Source organism: Arachis hypogaea, chromosome 18 (assembly GCF_003086295.3).
Source record: "Arachis hypogaea cultivar Tifrunner chromosome 18, arahy.Tifrunner.gnm2.J5K5, whole genome shotgun sequence".
Taxonomy (NCBI): domain Eukaryota; kingdom Viridiplantae; phylum Streptophyta; class Magnoliopsida; order Fabales; family Fabaceae; genus Arachis; species Arachis hypogaea.
Window position 1 is genome coordinate 25,274,257 of NC_092053.1, and position 16,426 is coordinate 25,290,682.

The 16,426-nt window shown below is 34.8% G+C and overlaps 1 protein-coding gene across 1 annotated transcript; it reads right to left on the minus strand.

Annotated features, from left to right (window-relative positions):
* Positions 1 to 12,895: 12,895 nt before the first annotated feature.
* LOC140181315 (uncharacterized) lies at positions 12,896 to 15,769 on the minus strand. The gene is made up of 3 exons (XM_072224854.1): positions 15,551 to 15,769; positions 14,314 to 14,632; positions 12,896 to 14,076 (listed from the first exon to the last, which is right to left on the minus strand). The coding sequence occupies exons 1-3, from the start codon at positions 15,767 to 15,769 to the stop codon at positions 12,896 to 12,898; spliced, it is 1,719 nt and encodes a 572-aa protein (XP_072080955.1).
* Positions 15,770 to 16,426: the final 657 nt, after the last annotated feature.

Genomic DNA, 16,426 nt, shown 5'->3' on the forward strand with positions numbered 1-16,426 from the left:
TGTGTTAAGGAGAGAGACTTGAGTTAGTAAATCTTTAAGAGTGTTTCAACACTTAACAACTTAAACCAACTGGTTTGGGATTTTTGATTGAAAGCTTATGCTAAAGAGCCGCCTTAAGACAAGATTTTTAGCTCAATGAAAAAAAAATATAGTTTAAGGATTATGTGCTAAGGTATAGGAAAAAAGAGAGTCTAGTAAAGCTAACCAACCTAGTATTGAAGCAAGCATTTTAACTAGAGAATTTAGATTAGCCTTGATCATTTGCACTAAACAAATGACTACACAAATAAGGATGACACATTCCATGAAAGAAATTTCTCTCTGTTAAGACATTCAATTCTTGCATCTTAAATTCTTTTGTCAATTTCTTCTATCTTTTGCTTGAGGACAAGCAACATTTTAAGTTTGGTGTTGTGATGCATTCGCATATTTGCTATATTAGCTAGTTAGTTTAGTTAGTTCTAGCTTAGTTTCATTCATTATCATTAAAATAAATAAGCATTTGTGTGAGTTCTCTCTCCATGCATTCATGAACCAAGAACTAGGTGAAATTTGGCATAATCCATGCAAATGATTCAAGGAGTTTACAAATGAATTAGTATAAATGAATCTCTTGAAATTTATTGCATAGAATGGCAAGACTTTGAGGAAATTTCTTTGGTTAATGATAGGTGATGGAGTAGCAAGGTCAAGCCAGCAAGAATTGGAGCAAGAAAGATTGGGGACATAGCAAGCTTGGCAAGGAGGAAGAGACTTGGGAGTTGCCAACGTGCATAATCACTTGAGTGTTTGGCAATAACGCCAAGTAGTCCTGGAAGGTGAATTTGAAGCTCCCTAGCACGTTGCCAACGCCAGCAGCAAGAAGGCTTGGATAGGAATGGTGTGAAGCACGTTGCCAACGCCAAGTTCTGAAGGCGTGTTCCTTGGCAACGCACCAAGCAACCTTGGAGGGCAACTTCTAGCCTCGAGCACGTTGTTCACCCTTGGTAACAAGGCCGTGTTTGAAGAAAACGCCAGCAACAACGCCAAGAGCAAGATCTTGGGCCAACCAAGAGCTCGAGCACGTTACCACAAGTGGGGAACAATAGCGTGTCTCAAGGCAATGCTGATCATTCATTCGAGGCAAAAACTCAAGGCAGCCTTGGCCTTCACTCGAGCACGTTGCCAATGCCAGCTTCCATTGGCGTGTTCCAAGGCAACGCTGAGCTAGAAGACCTAGCCCAGGAAAGGAAGCTAGCACGTTGCTAACGCCAGATTCTAAAGGCGTGTTCAGGGGCAACGTTGCAAGCAAGGTTGGAAGCTATAAGGCAGCACTGGAGGGAAATCCCAAGGCCTCAAGCACGTTGCCAACGCCAAGTTCTATAGGCGTGTTCCAAGGCAACGTAGCAAGCAAAGTTTGATGCCATAGGGAAGTCTCGAGCACGTTGTTGACATTGGGTGAGCAAGGGCATGTTTGAGACTAACACCAGCAAACAACGCCAAGCAAGAAAGTCTGGCCATGCAAGAAGCTAGCGTTGCCAACGCTGGTAACATGGGCGTGTTTGCTAGCAACGCCAAACAAGCAAGGCAAGAAAAGCTTGAAGAATTGGAAGGCATCCCTGGAGGGAAATTTCACAAGCATCGAGCACGTTGCCAACGTGCTAGCAAGGGGCGTGTTTATCAACAACGCTAGCAGCTAGGCAACCTTGGAATGAAGCAACCCACGTTGGCAACGCTGGAAACAAGGGCGTGTTCACTAAAAACGTGTGCGATTTTGGTAGGCTAACCTTACCTTCTTCAATGGAGCATAATTTGAGCTAGGAAGATCCAATTGAGATGATCCCAAATACATTGGAAAGAAGACATTCTGAGCTTTCTAATGATGTATAATAGTTCATATTGAAGCAAAGGATTGAAGCTCAAAGTTTAGGCAACATTAAGCATAAAAAGTGAAACCAAGAAGAAGAAGAGCTAAGTGTTTGACAACAACTTGGGCTAGCAACGCCCAAGCACCAAGCTCCCAGCCCAGGAAGTGCATTGGCACGTTGCCAACGTGCCTTGAACTGGCGTGTTTGCCAGTAATGCCAAGCCATTGGGCCAGAAGCAATGTGAATGAGCTCTTCTTCCTCTGTTTGGCAACAATTCTTCCATGAAGCTAATTCAACTAGGATAAAGCCCACATTGCTAACCCAATTGAAGATCTCTCAAGGAGTTTTAGGAATAGTATAAATAGAAAATAGTTTTGTACTTAAGAGGGGCTCTTAGACACTTTTACTGGGACACTACATTTTACTTTTATTTTTTTACTACATTTTTGGGGGAATACCCGTCTGCTATTTTGTTTTTCTTGAAGCATTAAATTTCAGTTTTAAGAACTCTTCATTCTTCTTCTTCTTCATCCTTCTCTACACACTTAGTTTAATTTTTCATCTTTGCAATTGTTGTTGAAATTGGAGCTATGACTCACTAAACCCCATTTTCATTAGGGGGAGGAGCTCTGTGTATTTGAATGAGTTGATAAATCTTCTTTTCCTTCTCAATTCAAGTGGTTCATCCAAGAGGAAACTCTTGTTCTTCAAAGATTCAATCACCATCGAGAGAGGGGTTGAATCTATATGAATTGTGTGATAAACTTGAGAAAGGAGTTACCTAATTCAGTTTAGAGTTCATCCTTTCATAATTTCCTTGATTAATATGCTTTGGGTTGGTATGTGAGATATAACCACCCTTGGTTGAGATCCTGGGAATTGTGTGGCTTGAAGGATTAGTTAATGAGCTTCATCTCTTCTCATGAATAATTAGATCACGAGTGGCAATTGATTGTGTTGATGAGAAATTGAGTTGCCAAGAGATTGGAATTTAATTATTCACAATCCGCCATGGATCTATACCCATGATTGAGAAGGAATTGAGTAACATCAATTCATGAGAATTCACATCTCTGATCCCTAATGATCTCTCCATCATTAATTCTCATTTCTTTTGCTCTCTAGTCATTTTGAACACCCACTACCCAATTCCCTTCTACATTCTTGCAATTTATCATTCTGCCATTTACATTATGCTCTAAATTACTTGCAATTTAATTTCTACACTTTATATTCCTGCACTATGCTTCCTTGCAATTTATCTTTAATGTCATTTAAGTTTCTTGCACTTTAAGTTTCAGTCATTTACTTTTATTTTGTTTCTTCATTGCAATTCTTTATATTCCTTGTCATTTAATTTTTGCAATTACGTTCAAGAATTAAAATCTCATAAAATCAAAACCATGTTTGCTCAACTAAACTACCAATTAACTAAAGTTGCTTAATCTACCAATCTCCGTGGGATCGACCTCACTCCAGTGAGTTTTACTACTTGATACGATCCGGTATACTTGCCGGTTACGTGAGAATTTCTAATTTTCGCGTATCAGTTACAGACTTAAGAGTAATTCAAATCCTGTCTATTTTCATTTCATTGAACAGAACACCAGGAACAGAAGTATGCATACAATCAAACACTTTAATTTGCATTTCTTTCACACAAAAGGACAGGAACAAGTACATGAACAACATATGCATATAACATGCATGTCATTTATTTTTTGCTAGATATAGTTGACCCTGTTGTCTATCCAACCTTAATACAAGAACACCAACTACAATCAGCAGCATGAACACAAACATCAAAATCCCCCCCTTTTTAGAACCCTAATTTCAGCCTCTAATTTACCAAATTTCCAAGCAATCTTCATATTCCATTCTTTATTATCAACTGAATGTCTTGTTCTATCATCACATACTATGACATCTTCTTCCAAAACTTTATCAACCCACAAAAATAATCTACACCATTTCTTACCCACAGTCTGCACAGCCAAGAAAATTGAATCAGCAAAATTTATATCCATAAATACAGCAATCAACAACAATAATACTTACATTATAGTTTGGGCAACCCAGAAACGGTCTCCCTGGATTAGAATTCGTCCCTGACCACCGCAGCACTAGTCTCGACCCGCAGCCACACTATTCTGGCAAACGCGCTTCTCTATTTCTATTCATTCTCCTCATGATGCTTCCAAATGATCGTGGGTTGGTCGAGCTCCCAGCTACGTTGCTCGCACTTGCCATAACCATCGAGCTTCAAAGATGGAGAAGACAAGAACACAGAACCGCAGATAAGAGAACAGAGTGAACACTGTGGGCTTTAAAATTGGGGATTAGGATTTTAACTTGATTTGAGGGACCAAATTGATTAGGACCACATGTCACGAAGCCTGCCAACTCAGCTTTTCAGTAGCGCCAAATGGCCAGAAATTGCCGGAAGGACAAGTTTGAGTCCCAGAGTGCAACTTCAGGGATGAATATGGGTAACTTTTAAGTTCAAGGACTACTATGAGGCTCGAGTGCAACTTCAGGGACTACATTGAGACTTAACTCATTAAAAAATTCTAATTAACTCTCAAATTCTAATAAAATAATCAGCATAAATACCCAAAATAAATCCTCACAATCCAAACATAGACAAGCCAAAGAATCCAAAAGCATCAGAAAATTCAGCCACTCAATCATCAAAAGTTGAAATTCAGATACACTCACAATTCAAATTCAACAAATCACACCACTAATAACTCTAACTTAGAACAAAAAAATAGAAAAAAAAATAGCAACTCAATCATCAGAAAACAACAACTCAATAATCACAATAACCCAGAATCAATAAAATAAACAAACATAAATTGAAGTAAACATAAATTTCAGCAGTGCATACTCATAACCCTAAACATTATTCGGTTCCAGAATCATACAAAAAAAGAAATTCAGAATCATAAAACTCAGAGATAGGCGAGACAGAAACAGACGAGGTTGGAACAAAATCCAACTGCCGGCAAAGGAGAAACGGCAAGACAGAGACAGAGACGAGGGAGGAACGACAAGACAGAGACCAAGACAAGGGAGGAACGAAACTCAACTGCCGAGGTGGGTAGAACAGTGAGACAAAGACGAGGATAGGATTCAAACTGACAGCTCCTCGATCTGTAAGTCCATGACCACAACGACGACGTAGAGAAGAGTAGAAGACAGCCACGAGCTTTGATATTCAAGTCCAGAGGCGACGGCATGGAGGAGAAGAGGATCGACGGCCAAAGGTTTCGAGCTGACCGTCTGCTGTCACTGCCGCGTGGCGACAACACTCTTTGGTTGACAAGAAGAGTTCGACGGCGGCAGAAGCGGTGGCTGCTGCTTGTGGTGGCTGAGAGAGAGAGGAGTTGTGGGTTAGGCTGTTAGGGTTTTTGTGTGAGGGAGGAGAACTGAGAAGACAGCCTTTTTATATGCTGAATTTCTGTTTTTTTAATTAAAATTCTAAAAACCGTAAAAAAACCATTCGATTTTACCGATTTGCCGATTTACTGTCGGTTCGACCGATTTTTTTGTCAAGTGATTTTTTATATCAACCAGATTAGTTGAAAGATCGATTTCCGGTTAATCCGATCAAACCGACCAGTCCAGTTCAATTTTCATAACGCTGATTTTCATTCATTCTTAGTCATATTCAAAGTTATGAATTCAAACTCTAAAAAAATAGTCTTTTGTGAAATTTAAATTTTTTATTTTTTTGCAATAAAAGTTAATTAGTGGCTATTTCAATTATTATTTTTTTAAAATATTTTTGTCTCAATCTTATATAACATTATTTTCAAAAAATATTAAAATAAAAAATACTTAAATAAATCATTCATATAAATTACTTAAACCATATATATTTAATTTTTTTCTTTAAAATACACTAATAATTTTAGAAATATTTTCTATTTTTTAAATAATAGAATCTTTTTTATTAAAGCAAAAAAATTGATAAAACTCTAATACCTTAGATCTTGCTACAATTTTAATTCTTTTCAATCAGCATGTAATTCGAGACGAAGTTAGACATGAACTTGAAGGAGTTATTAGATTTAGGGTTTAATCCAGCAAAGTTACTTCTAGACATTAAGCATTATTACTAATCATTATATAATTTGTTGTTTGATTGATCGTGGCACTTGTAAATGAGTTGTTAATCTTGATAGAAGTATTTTTGTTATTTTAAAATTAACTACAAAAGTATTTTAGTATTTTTAGTATTTAACACTAATAGAATTATCTATTATGATATCCGTTCTCAAACTAATATTTTTTCTAATGTGTATGTAATCCATGAAGTTAGGGTATAATCGGAGTGGATTGAGTCGAATTTGAAAGAAATTGAAAATCTCACCGATTAACTTTGATCGATTTGGATTGGATTAGATAGATATATTTTTGTGACTGAATTTAAACAGGTCATATCAGTTTACAATGGTTCAGATACTTTATTAGAATTATATTTTAAAAAGAGAAAATAAAAAAAATTTATGCAACAAAAAAAATATAAATAAAAAATAGATGAAAGTAAGATTAAGATTAGATAAAAATTATATAAATTTTAATTTTTTTTTAATAAATAGAGTAATTAGGTCAGTTCGGTTCCACACTCTAAAAGAAAAAAATATTTTTGTGAAATTTAAGTTTTTTTTTTTTACAATAAAATTAGTGGTGATTCCTAGATTTCTTTTAAAAATATTTGTCTCAATCTTGTATATTATCTCTTAAATTAATATTAAAGAGTTAAGTCTATTTAAGTAAATTATGCATATAAATTATTTAAATCATATTTATTTTTTCTTTTAAATTTCAATAATAATTTCAAGAATATTTATTATTTTATAAATAATATTTTATTTATAATACTTAAATAAATAAAATTTTTATAAATGTTATTTGTATATTAAAATTAGCTTCTAAAATTAATCATCAATGTATTTGTGTATAAATACATGTGGGTTTAATTTATTTTTAGAGAAAATTCCACTCCCCTCCTCTACGAGATGCTAAAATGATAGTCCACTCCCCTCTATTTTATAAATGTACATTCCCCTCTCTTCTAACTTTTAAAAAACCTCATCTTTAATCCATTTTAAATTTTTTGTGTTAACTAATATTAACTTTATCTATTTTTTAAGAAAAAATAAATTATTTTTTAAGAAAAAATAAATTATTTTTTAAAAAATACCATTAACAAAAATTTTTTTTTATCATTAAATTTTGCTTATCAAAATATCCTTTAATAAATTATTTTTATTGATTAAATTGTATTTTTACCAAAATACTTTTAAAAAAATTTATAATTAAATTATTCTTTTCTAAGATACCTACCTTCAATAATTTTTTAAATATTATATTGTGATTTTACCAAAATTTTCGTTAACAATTATTTTTATATTTTACTATTAATTTTTGATATCAATATATATATTATTTTAACATTAAATAAAAAAATCTTACTACTATTAATATGTATAACAACTAATATATATTGATATTGAAAAATAATATTACTAAAATTTTTTATTTAATGTTAAAATAATATACATAGATATAAAAAATTAATAATAAAATATAAAAAAATTGTTAACGAAAATTTTGGTAAAATTATAATTTAATAATTAAAAAATTATTAAAGGATATTTTAGAAAAAAATAATATAATTATTAATTTTTTTAAAATACAATTTAACTAATAAAAGAATAATTTATTAAAGAGTATTTTGGTAAGTAAAATTTAATGATAAGAAATAAAATTTTTGTTAATGGGTATTTTTTTAAAAAATAATTTATTTTTTCTTAAAAATTGGATAAAGTTAACATTAGTTAATACAAAAAGCTTAAAATGGATTAAAAAGGAGGTTTTTTAAAAATTAGAACTTAGAAGGGAGGAGAATGTACATTTATAAACTAGAGGGGAGGGGAGTGTCATTTTAGCATCCCGCAGGAGAGAAGAGTGGAATTTTCTCTTATTTTTAACATGTATTTATATTCTAACAAGTATTTTAAATTAATAAATAACTTTAATTGCTGCTTTTCGTGTACATATAGCATAATCGTAAAATTTTTATTATATATTAATGTCTATTTTTATGAATCTGACGTTTAAATAAGAAGATTCAGCACATATAAAAAAATACAAATGTACTTTAGTATGTATAGTATAATAAAAATAAATTTTGATATAATGAGATGAATTAAATATAAATAATTAAAATTAAAATATAAAATGCTTAAGATAATTAATTTTTAAAATTGAAAAAAAGAATAATAATTAAATTTATTCTCTTACACAAAGTATTCATTTTACGTTAAATGTGTTTTGTCGATTTTTAGCAAATCGATGGTGGTTCGATATCTAATGGTCTGGGAGCGAAACCTACTCCTCTGTGCGAGTACCAGTTTTCTAAAAGTGCACAAAGCGTCTCCGATTAGACAAGTTTTGACAATAAAAATAAAATAAATTTGTAGAATATTAAATATAATTCGGAAATCAAAGTTTTCAAAAAGTAAAGACATGATAAATGGAAAGACTTGAACCAAAATCAAACGGAAACAGTAAAAATGCCTTAAATTAAATCAAAGAACTTCGAAGTAAATGATAGAATTCTGAAAGATAAATTTAACAGGAAAAGTAAAGAATATGAATAACACTTGGTGAATAAAATTAGAAACAGAATTGAAATTAAAAGAAAGAAGAAGGTGGAAGGAACCCTACAGAAAAAGGAAACTCGATCACAAACTCAGGGATACGCTGGGATGTGAGAATGCTAGAGTGTTTTTCTAAGTAAAAGTTCCAACTCCCATTCTCTAACACTTCACAGTATTTATAGACTATCTTACATAACGGTTAATTTGATTACAATTAAATGAAGAATTATAAATTTGAAACACAACCACTCTTGATAACCGTTCCCAATGCGTGATTGTAGATATTTCCAATATTTTCCTCGTGTGATAAAAGCCACAAACTTTCTCGCTTCCATAACTATTCGATCAGTTTTTCGAAAACCTTCTTCAACCCTTCGAATCAAATCTTCTCTTCGATTCTAGCTTATTTGATTGACAACATAATCGAAATTCACATCAGCACCAATTGCCTCACTTCAAGCTCGCGCGTACGCGTCTTCTTGAAACACCATACTTTGCTTATTTCGATCTGACCCACTCTTGTCGAAAATACTTTTTTTTAATCAACAAATTGCCTCATTGGATTAATGTGGTTGGCTTCGATACTATTATCGAATCAATAAAACACTTAATCCAAAAGACGTCAGTTTTTAAAACCAATAATAATTATCATTCAAACTCCCATTATTATTGATCCACTCGACACGTCTTCTGAGACTGACGCTTTCTCTTTTTACCACTTCACCTTCTACACGAAGTCATCTCTATCTGTATTTCTTCCACAGTAACGGCTACAGTGATACTTTTAAATTTCACTTATCTTTCTTTATTTGAATCTCTTGAATCCATTACTCTCTGAACTTCTTTTGCATCCAAACTTTCTCACAAAAATCTCCAACCTTCAATTCTCTTCGATAATGTCTGGTTCCTCCTCTCGTGCCACTACTCAAGATAAAGGCAAAGGCCATGCAACAGTACCGACATCTCCGCCAGCCCTTCGCATCCTTAATCAAATCAATGATGAAATCATCGATGATCCCCATCTACAAACCAATGACACCAGAATTCTAATTCCTTTCACAATCGGTTCAGATACACAATGCTTCCTTCGGCCGATTGAAACTCTTGAAAGGGCAAACAAAAAGCTTTCATTCTTCCCTAATGCTGAAGGAGAAGATTTACTGATAAACCAAGCTTTTAACATTTCTCACTTCATCAGCCAAAAACCTTTTCGAAACAACCCAAAAATAAAACTTTGAGGATCTGATTTTAAAACTTGGTATCAACGCCTCGAACCCACAAAGGGCGCTTCCTGGGGAGCCTTAGGAATACAGGAACTGTTAAGGCTTTCTCACTTTTCACTCACTACTCATCCTTGGATGATTGGGGCAGTAACCTGTTTCTGGAACAGAACTACCAATAATTTCCATCTCCCTTGTGGGATGATCGGAATGTCCCTTCTTGATGTAGCCGCTATCACAGGACTCCCGATAAACTCTCCAGATTGCACTCCTGACATGCAACCTCAGCATCAATACAACATCACTTTCAGCGCCCATTAGAGTGACTTCATCGCTCATAATATGGGCAAAGATGATACAGAAATCACTAATGATTAACATGTAGCCTTTTTATTCTACTAGCTAAATGCAATTTTGTTCTGTTCTCGAAGTGTTCAAATGTCAAAACTTTTCCTTCCTCTAGCGGCTCTCTTGCATGAAGGAAAAGCTCTCAATCTGACCAAGCTTCTCCTTGGACACATCTTCGAAGAACTTAGCCTACTTGTCTGTGACCTCCGAGACAACAAAATAATCAACACAGGAGGTCTATTTTGGCTTCTTCAATTATGGCTAAATGCCATTTTTGAAAACTACATGATAAAGCCTATAGGGGGCAGTACTGATAAGCAGCACATTGAGGATTTTTGTTTATCTGATTACAAGCCCAATTTTCCAAACACTCAATCGAACGAAGAAAAATTTTGGGCTATTTTTTCTCTTTTCCATTCCTGCAGAAATTTTGATAATGATCAACTCAACTTCACTCCTTTCTTGCGTCGCAACTGCGGCCCTGCCTGGCTCGATCATTTCCTCTTTCCAAACACTAATGAGGAAAGCGAACTTGCAAATCGAACTTGGGCACACCTACTGGCTATTCAAGTGATACCAATAGGATTGCCACAATATAAGAAGGAAAGGTTTAAAATAACCTTGTACGCTCCTCACTTGATTGCAAGACAATTAGAATTCTCTCATGCTATCCCAACGCCTCAACCTCGACACAGTGAACCATTCTGCCAAATCACTCTGTCCTCACAGGAAGGTTTCAATACTTGTCTCTCAAAAAATCAAAAACGAAGAAACCGCTTCAACTTCTTGATTTATGAACGCAGTTCATTTATCACTAAGTCCTATCTCGAATAGTGGACTGCTTATTATTCAAGGTATACCCGTACCTTAGAAGACATTCAGCAAACTGCTATTCGAGTAGCTGTTACTGAAAGCTCCCCAAAAAGAACTCACAAGAGGAAAGCTGAAGCTGCTCGGCCACCACTACAAAAAATCAGAAAGACTCCTACTAGGACTTCTCGCAGAGTAATTCTTCTATTCATAACTCTACTTTCAAATTCGAAATGTCCTTCAAATATTACTATTATACATTTTTTAAAACTTATTTGACCTGAACTTTCAACAGCTAATTTTGCAATCATCAAGCAAAAGCGATGATGAAAGTGAACCAACCAACAAGGAGTCTCTCGCTGCTTCTTCTCAATCAGAAGATGCAGCCGATTCTGATCCTGGCTCTCAGCTAATACTTAGGTCCAGAATTCCTCAGGTAACACACTCATCACTATATACCTCTCACTTAGTTTAAAAAATAGATCTTAAACTTATAATTGTGTACCTTTTACATTAGCCCATTAATGTTGCCCAGGCGGCTTCTTTTACTAGAGCTCTCGATCAGCTAATTCCTCAACAACAAATCGACCCAGAGCACTCCACATAACATGACTCAATCCAATTCACTGGGTCCCTATAAACGATTCCTGCTACTCATCCACCTCTTTTTCACACAACACAAGTGATCGATTTAACAGAAAATCCTCTGCATCATTCTTCATAGGAGACACATAGACTTGAATCAACTTCACCAAACAATCAAACTGCACTAATTGAAGAGAACCAAACGGTTTCAGCCTCTGATTCTGCTTCTAAAGCAGCTGACACCACCAATTCTGATTCCTCCCATTCCAGAGTTTTTGAGACCCCTCCAGAGTTACAACCTGATCCTTCACTTCAAACCCCTCCAGGACCAAGACCAGGAACATCGAATATTCTTTCCACCCCAGGTAGTGCCCCCTTGGATGATCTGATTTTAGTTTTAAACAAAATTATCAAAGAAAAGAAAGTACCAGTCCCCATTCTAGAAATCTCAAGATCTACCACACCAAGACCTCCAATCGAATTAGAGCCTAACACTCGGGAACAACTTCGATTGCTCATCAAACTTTTGGATCATCCACCTACTTCATGGGTCAATGATCCAATCCTCAACAAACTCCTGGAGGACTATTTGAATTCTTCTTTTGAATTCCCAAACAACACACCATATTCTGCTTCAATCCAAGAATTCAAACAACTTCTTAACGATAGCGTTACATCTCAGTTTCAACTTCAGGAAACTGAAAATGAAGAGGTTATAGCCAAATCCAAAATAGAAAGCTGTCTTGCAACTGCTCAACCAATCCAATCCTCTCGTGAGGAGTTTGATGCAAGAATCTCTCATGCTATCTCTGTCCAGGCTTTTTATGATCAAGAAGAAGCAAGAATCGAAGCAGAATTGGCTCAACTTCAACAACATCTTACCACCATATGCCAAGATAGAACCACCTTAGCCAAACCTCTGGCTGCAGCCCAACAAGAACAACACCTCCTTATCCAGAAACTTGTCTCAATCGACACTGAGCGGGAAGAGTATGAAAAACAGCTCGAAAAGATTCAAACTGACAAGTTCAAGCAAATTGAAATGCTTATGGTTCTGGAAAATAAAAGGACAAAGCTGCGCTCCGATTTGGCGAAGTTATTGGCATCTTGAACTTCTTTTTACTTTTGTAATGACTATTTTCTTTCTGAATTTATGCCTATTGAATTTCTATATTTGCCAGTAATAGAAATATTTCAGATATTTTTCATTAATCGAATTAACTATTTTCTCTGATTCGATGTCTTTAATTTGATAGGTATTTCCAGAAAATACCCCTATCACTTGAAAGGGACCTTCCCAATTGTGGGACCATTTACCAAGAAATTTCGATTTCTTTTCCATTGGTAAAATAACTTTCAAAACTAATTCACCTATTTTGAAATATTTCTCCTTAATTCGACGATTATAACTTCAAGCAATACTTTCTTTTTGTCGAATTATATTATCAAGTGCTAGAATTCGCTCTGAATCTAACTCATTCAATTCATCAAACATGGCATTCCAATAGTCATCAACTAACAACTCATTCTGTTTCGATACTCTTAGAGTATTCAAATTAATTTCCAATGACAATACTGCATCATGGCCATATACTAATTTATAAGGTGAAGTTCCTGTCGATCCTCTTGGTAAGTTTCGATAAGCCCATAACACTTGACTTAAAGTCTCATGCCATGTTCGAGGCTTATTTCCGATATACTTTTTAATCAAACCAATCAATATCTTATTTGCTGCTTCCACTTGCCCATTAGCTTGTGCATAATAAGGAGTTGAAGTAACCATGCTAATGTTTCTTGAAGCCACAAAATTTTTAATTAGCTGGCCATTAAACATAGTTCCTTGGTCAGTACTTAACGTCTGAGGAATTCCAAATCGATGAATAATATTTTCCTCGACAAAATCAATTATCTCCGTTTGACCAACTTCTACCAAAGGAACTGCTTCAACCCATTTCGTGAAATAATCAATAGCCACTAAAATAAATTTGTGCTGCTTCGATGAAGGAAGATGAATCAATCCAATTAGATCTAAAGCCCAACCTCTAAATGGCCACGTCTTTATTATCGAATGCAATTCAACCGCAGGAATCTTTTGTATCGAACCATGTTTCTGACATTCTTGACATGCCTTTGCATAATCAATACAATCTTTTATCATAGATGGCCAAAATACATGATTGCGATATAACACCCATCTCATTTTCTTTCCTGCCTGATGAGCACCACATATTCCATTATGAACTTCACCTAAAGCAATGTTTTGATCTTCTCGACTTAAACAACTCAACAAACTTCCATCGATCCCCTTTTTGTATAACTCATCAGCCAATAAAACAAAGTTCATTGCTTGCAACTTTAGTTTTCTATCAACTGCAATATTGGGATCTTTCAAATACCGAGAAATAGGTTTCCTCCAATCAGCATCTTCCCATTCATCTATGCATAACACCTCTCTCTCATTTGCTGGCATTAAAATTTGATGGATACTAGATAATTTCTTAATAGTTTCCAGACCAATTCGATACTTCGAAGCAATTTGGGTTAATTCATTAGCAATCTCATTATGAATTCGAGGGATATGCACCAAAGAGACTTTTCAAAAAGACATCAATAACTCCCAAGCAGTTACTAAATATTTTTGTAACGTCTCATTATTACATTTAAACTCCTTTGACAACTGCTTTAAAACTAACTGCGAATCCCCCAGAATTTGAACTTCTAAAGCTCCTTTGTCGATTAAAATTTCTAGACCCAAAATCAAGGCCTCATATTCGGCTACATTATTAGAACAAGGATACTTTAATTCGAACAAGAATTCTGATGGAATACCTTCTGGCGAGATAATGAGGATTCCAACCCCCGCACCATCTTTGTGCTTAGATCCATCGAAATACAATTTCCAATAGTTGACTTCTACATCAACTATATTTGTCCCCTGGTCATTCAGATCTTTCGAATTGTCTACAAGAAAATCTGCAATGACCTGTCCTTTAACAGCTTTTGCTGGGACATACTGTAAATCGAATTCCGTTAATGCTAACATCCATTTCCCCAAACGTCCCCTTAACATAGGGAAACTTAACATGTATTTAACAAGATCGGTCTGTGCTATAACTTTCACCGATTTAGCCACCATATAACACTTTAACTTCATACAAGCATAATATAATGACAAACATAATTTTTCAACCAGGGAATACCTTGTTTCGATATCATTCAAAACTCGACTAAGGTAATAAACCGCCCGTTCATTCCCATTTTCATCATCTTGGGCTAACATACACCCTATAGTGTTTTCAGATGCTGCAATATATAACTTTAAAGGTTCAGATGGACGCACATTTGCCATAATTGGAGGTTTCGATAAGTATGACTTAATCGAGTCAAACGCCAATTGATGTTCTGTGGTCCATTCAAATTTCGAACCATTCTTTGATTTCACTAAAGGTGCAAACACCCTAGTTCGATCCGACAGATTCGAAATGAATATTCGAAGATAATTTATTTTTCCCAAAAACGATTGCACTTTCTTCTTCGATTTGGGAGCAAACAAAGCTAATATTGCATCTGCTTTGTTCTTATCAATGGCTATTCCCTTTTTATGAACAACAAAGCCTAAAAAATTTCCAGCCGATACCCCAAACGCACACTTCAAAGGATTCATTTTTAATCTTTTCTTTCTCATAGTCAAGAATGCCTTTCTTAAATGGTCTATATGTTGACTTATAGAAATCGATTTTACCATTACATCATCAATGTACACCTCCATAAATTTTCCAATAAACTCATAGAAAATAGCATTCATTGCTCATTGATACGTTGCACCAGCATTTTTCAAACCAAAAGGCATAACCACCCACTTGTATGTACCTAACGCCCCAGGACAGCGAAAGGTAGTTTTAGCCACGTCATCTTCCGCAATAAAAATTTGGTTATATCCAGAATAACTGTCCATGAAACTAAGAATTTCGTTTCCCGCGGCAGAATCAATTCACATGTCTGCAATCGGCATAAAATATTCATTCTTTGGAGTGGCATTATTTAAATCTCGAAAATCGATACATACCCTCAATTTTCCATTTTTCTTCATCACTGGAATAATATTCGACACCCACTCCACATAACGAGCAGTTTGAATAAATTTTGCTTTGATCAAGCGTTCTATTTCTTCTTTAATTTTCACATTGATTTCAGGAGCAAAACGTCTTGGAGTTTGTTTCACAGGTCGAGCATTGGGTTTCAATACTAATCGATGTTCTACTAATGAACGATCGAGACCGGGCATTTCATGATAATCCCATGCAAAACAATCTTTGAACTCATGTAACAAATCGAAAAGCTTAGTTCGAAAAGGATCAACAAGATCTTTACAAATATATGTAATTCGAACATCATCATGAGTCCCCAAATTAATTTCTTCTAAAGGATCTTGAGACTCGAACCCCTTATAATAATCATCTTCGATTGAATATTTTTCAAACCCCAGAGGCTCCAAATCATAAATATAATCGAAAGTAAAATCAATGGATTTTTAAGGGATCGAATAAACTTGTTCTTTGATTAATTTATCACTACATTTATTTTCCACACAATGAGCCTCTGCTATTAAATCGGCAGTCCGACTCACATTATTAATTTCATCACAAGTAATAGAAAAATCATAACTATATTCGATTGGAGGTGTCGAATCAAACACACTACAACTAGTAGATTTACTAATCCTATCTGATTCAACTTTATCAGAAGAATCATTTTTATTTTCTAAAACTTGAAAATTATTTAAATAACTATGCAAATTTACCAGGTACTTGGAAACTTCCTCAACCTGGTCTATAGTTCAACCTTCGAGGTCTTTAAGAAAGACAATCCCAACCCGTTGGCTCGAAGCCCAGATCTGGATAGCGCAACTTCACCGAAAGCCCTTCTGAAGTCAAATAACACC

Coding starts and splice junctions, on each gene's coding strand:
- LOC140181315 (XM_072224854.1), bottom strand. CDS start 15,769: ATGCCCGGTCTCGATCGTTCATTAGTAGAACATCGATTAGTATTGAAA. Junction 14,633..15,550: donor AGAAAAATGGAAAATTGAGG/GTATGTATCGAT, acceptor GCTTGTATGAAG/TTAAAGTGTTATATGGTGGC. Junction 14,077..14,313: donor CCTCATTATCTCGCCAGAAG/GTATTCCATCAG, acceptor CTTTTTGAAAAG/TCTCTTTGGTGCATATCCCT.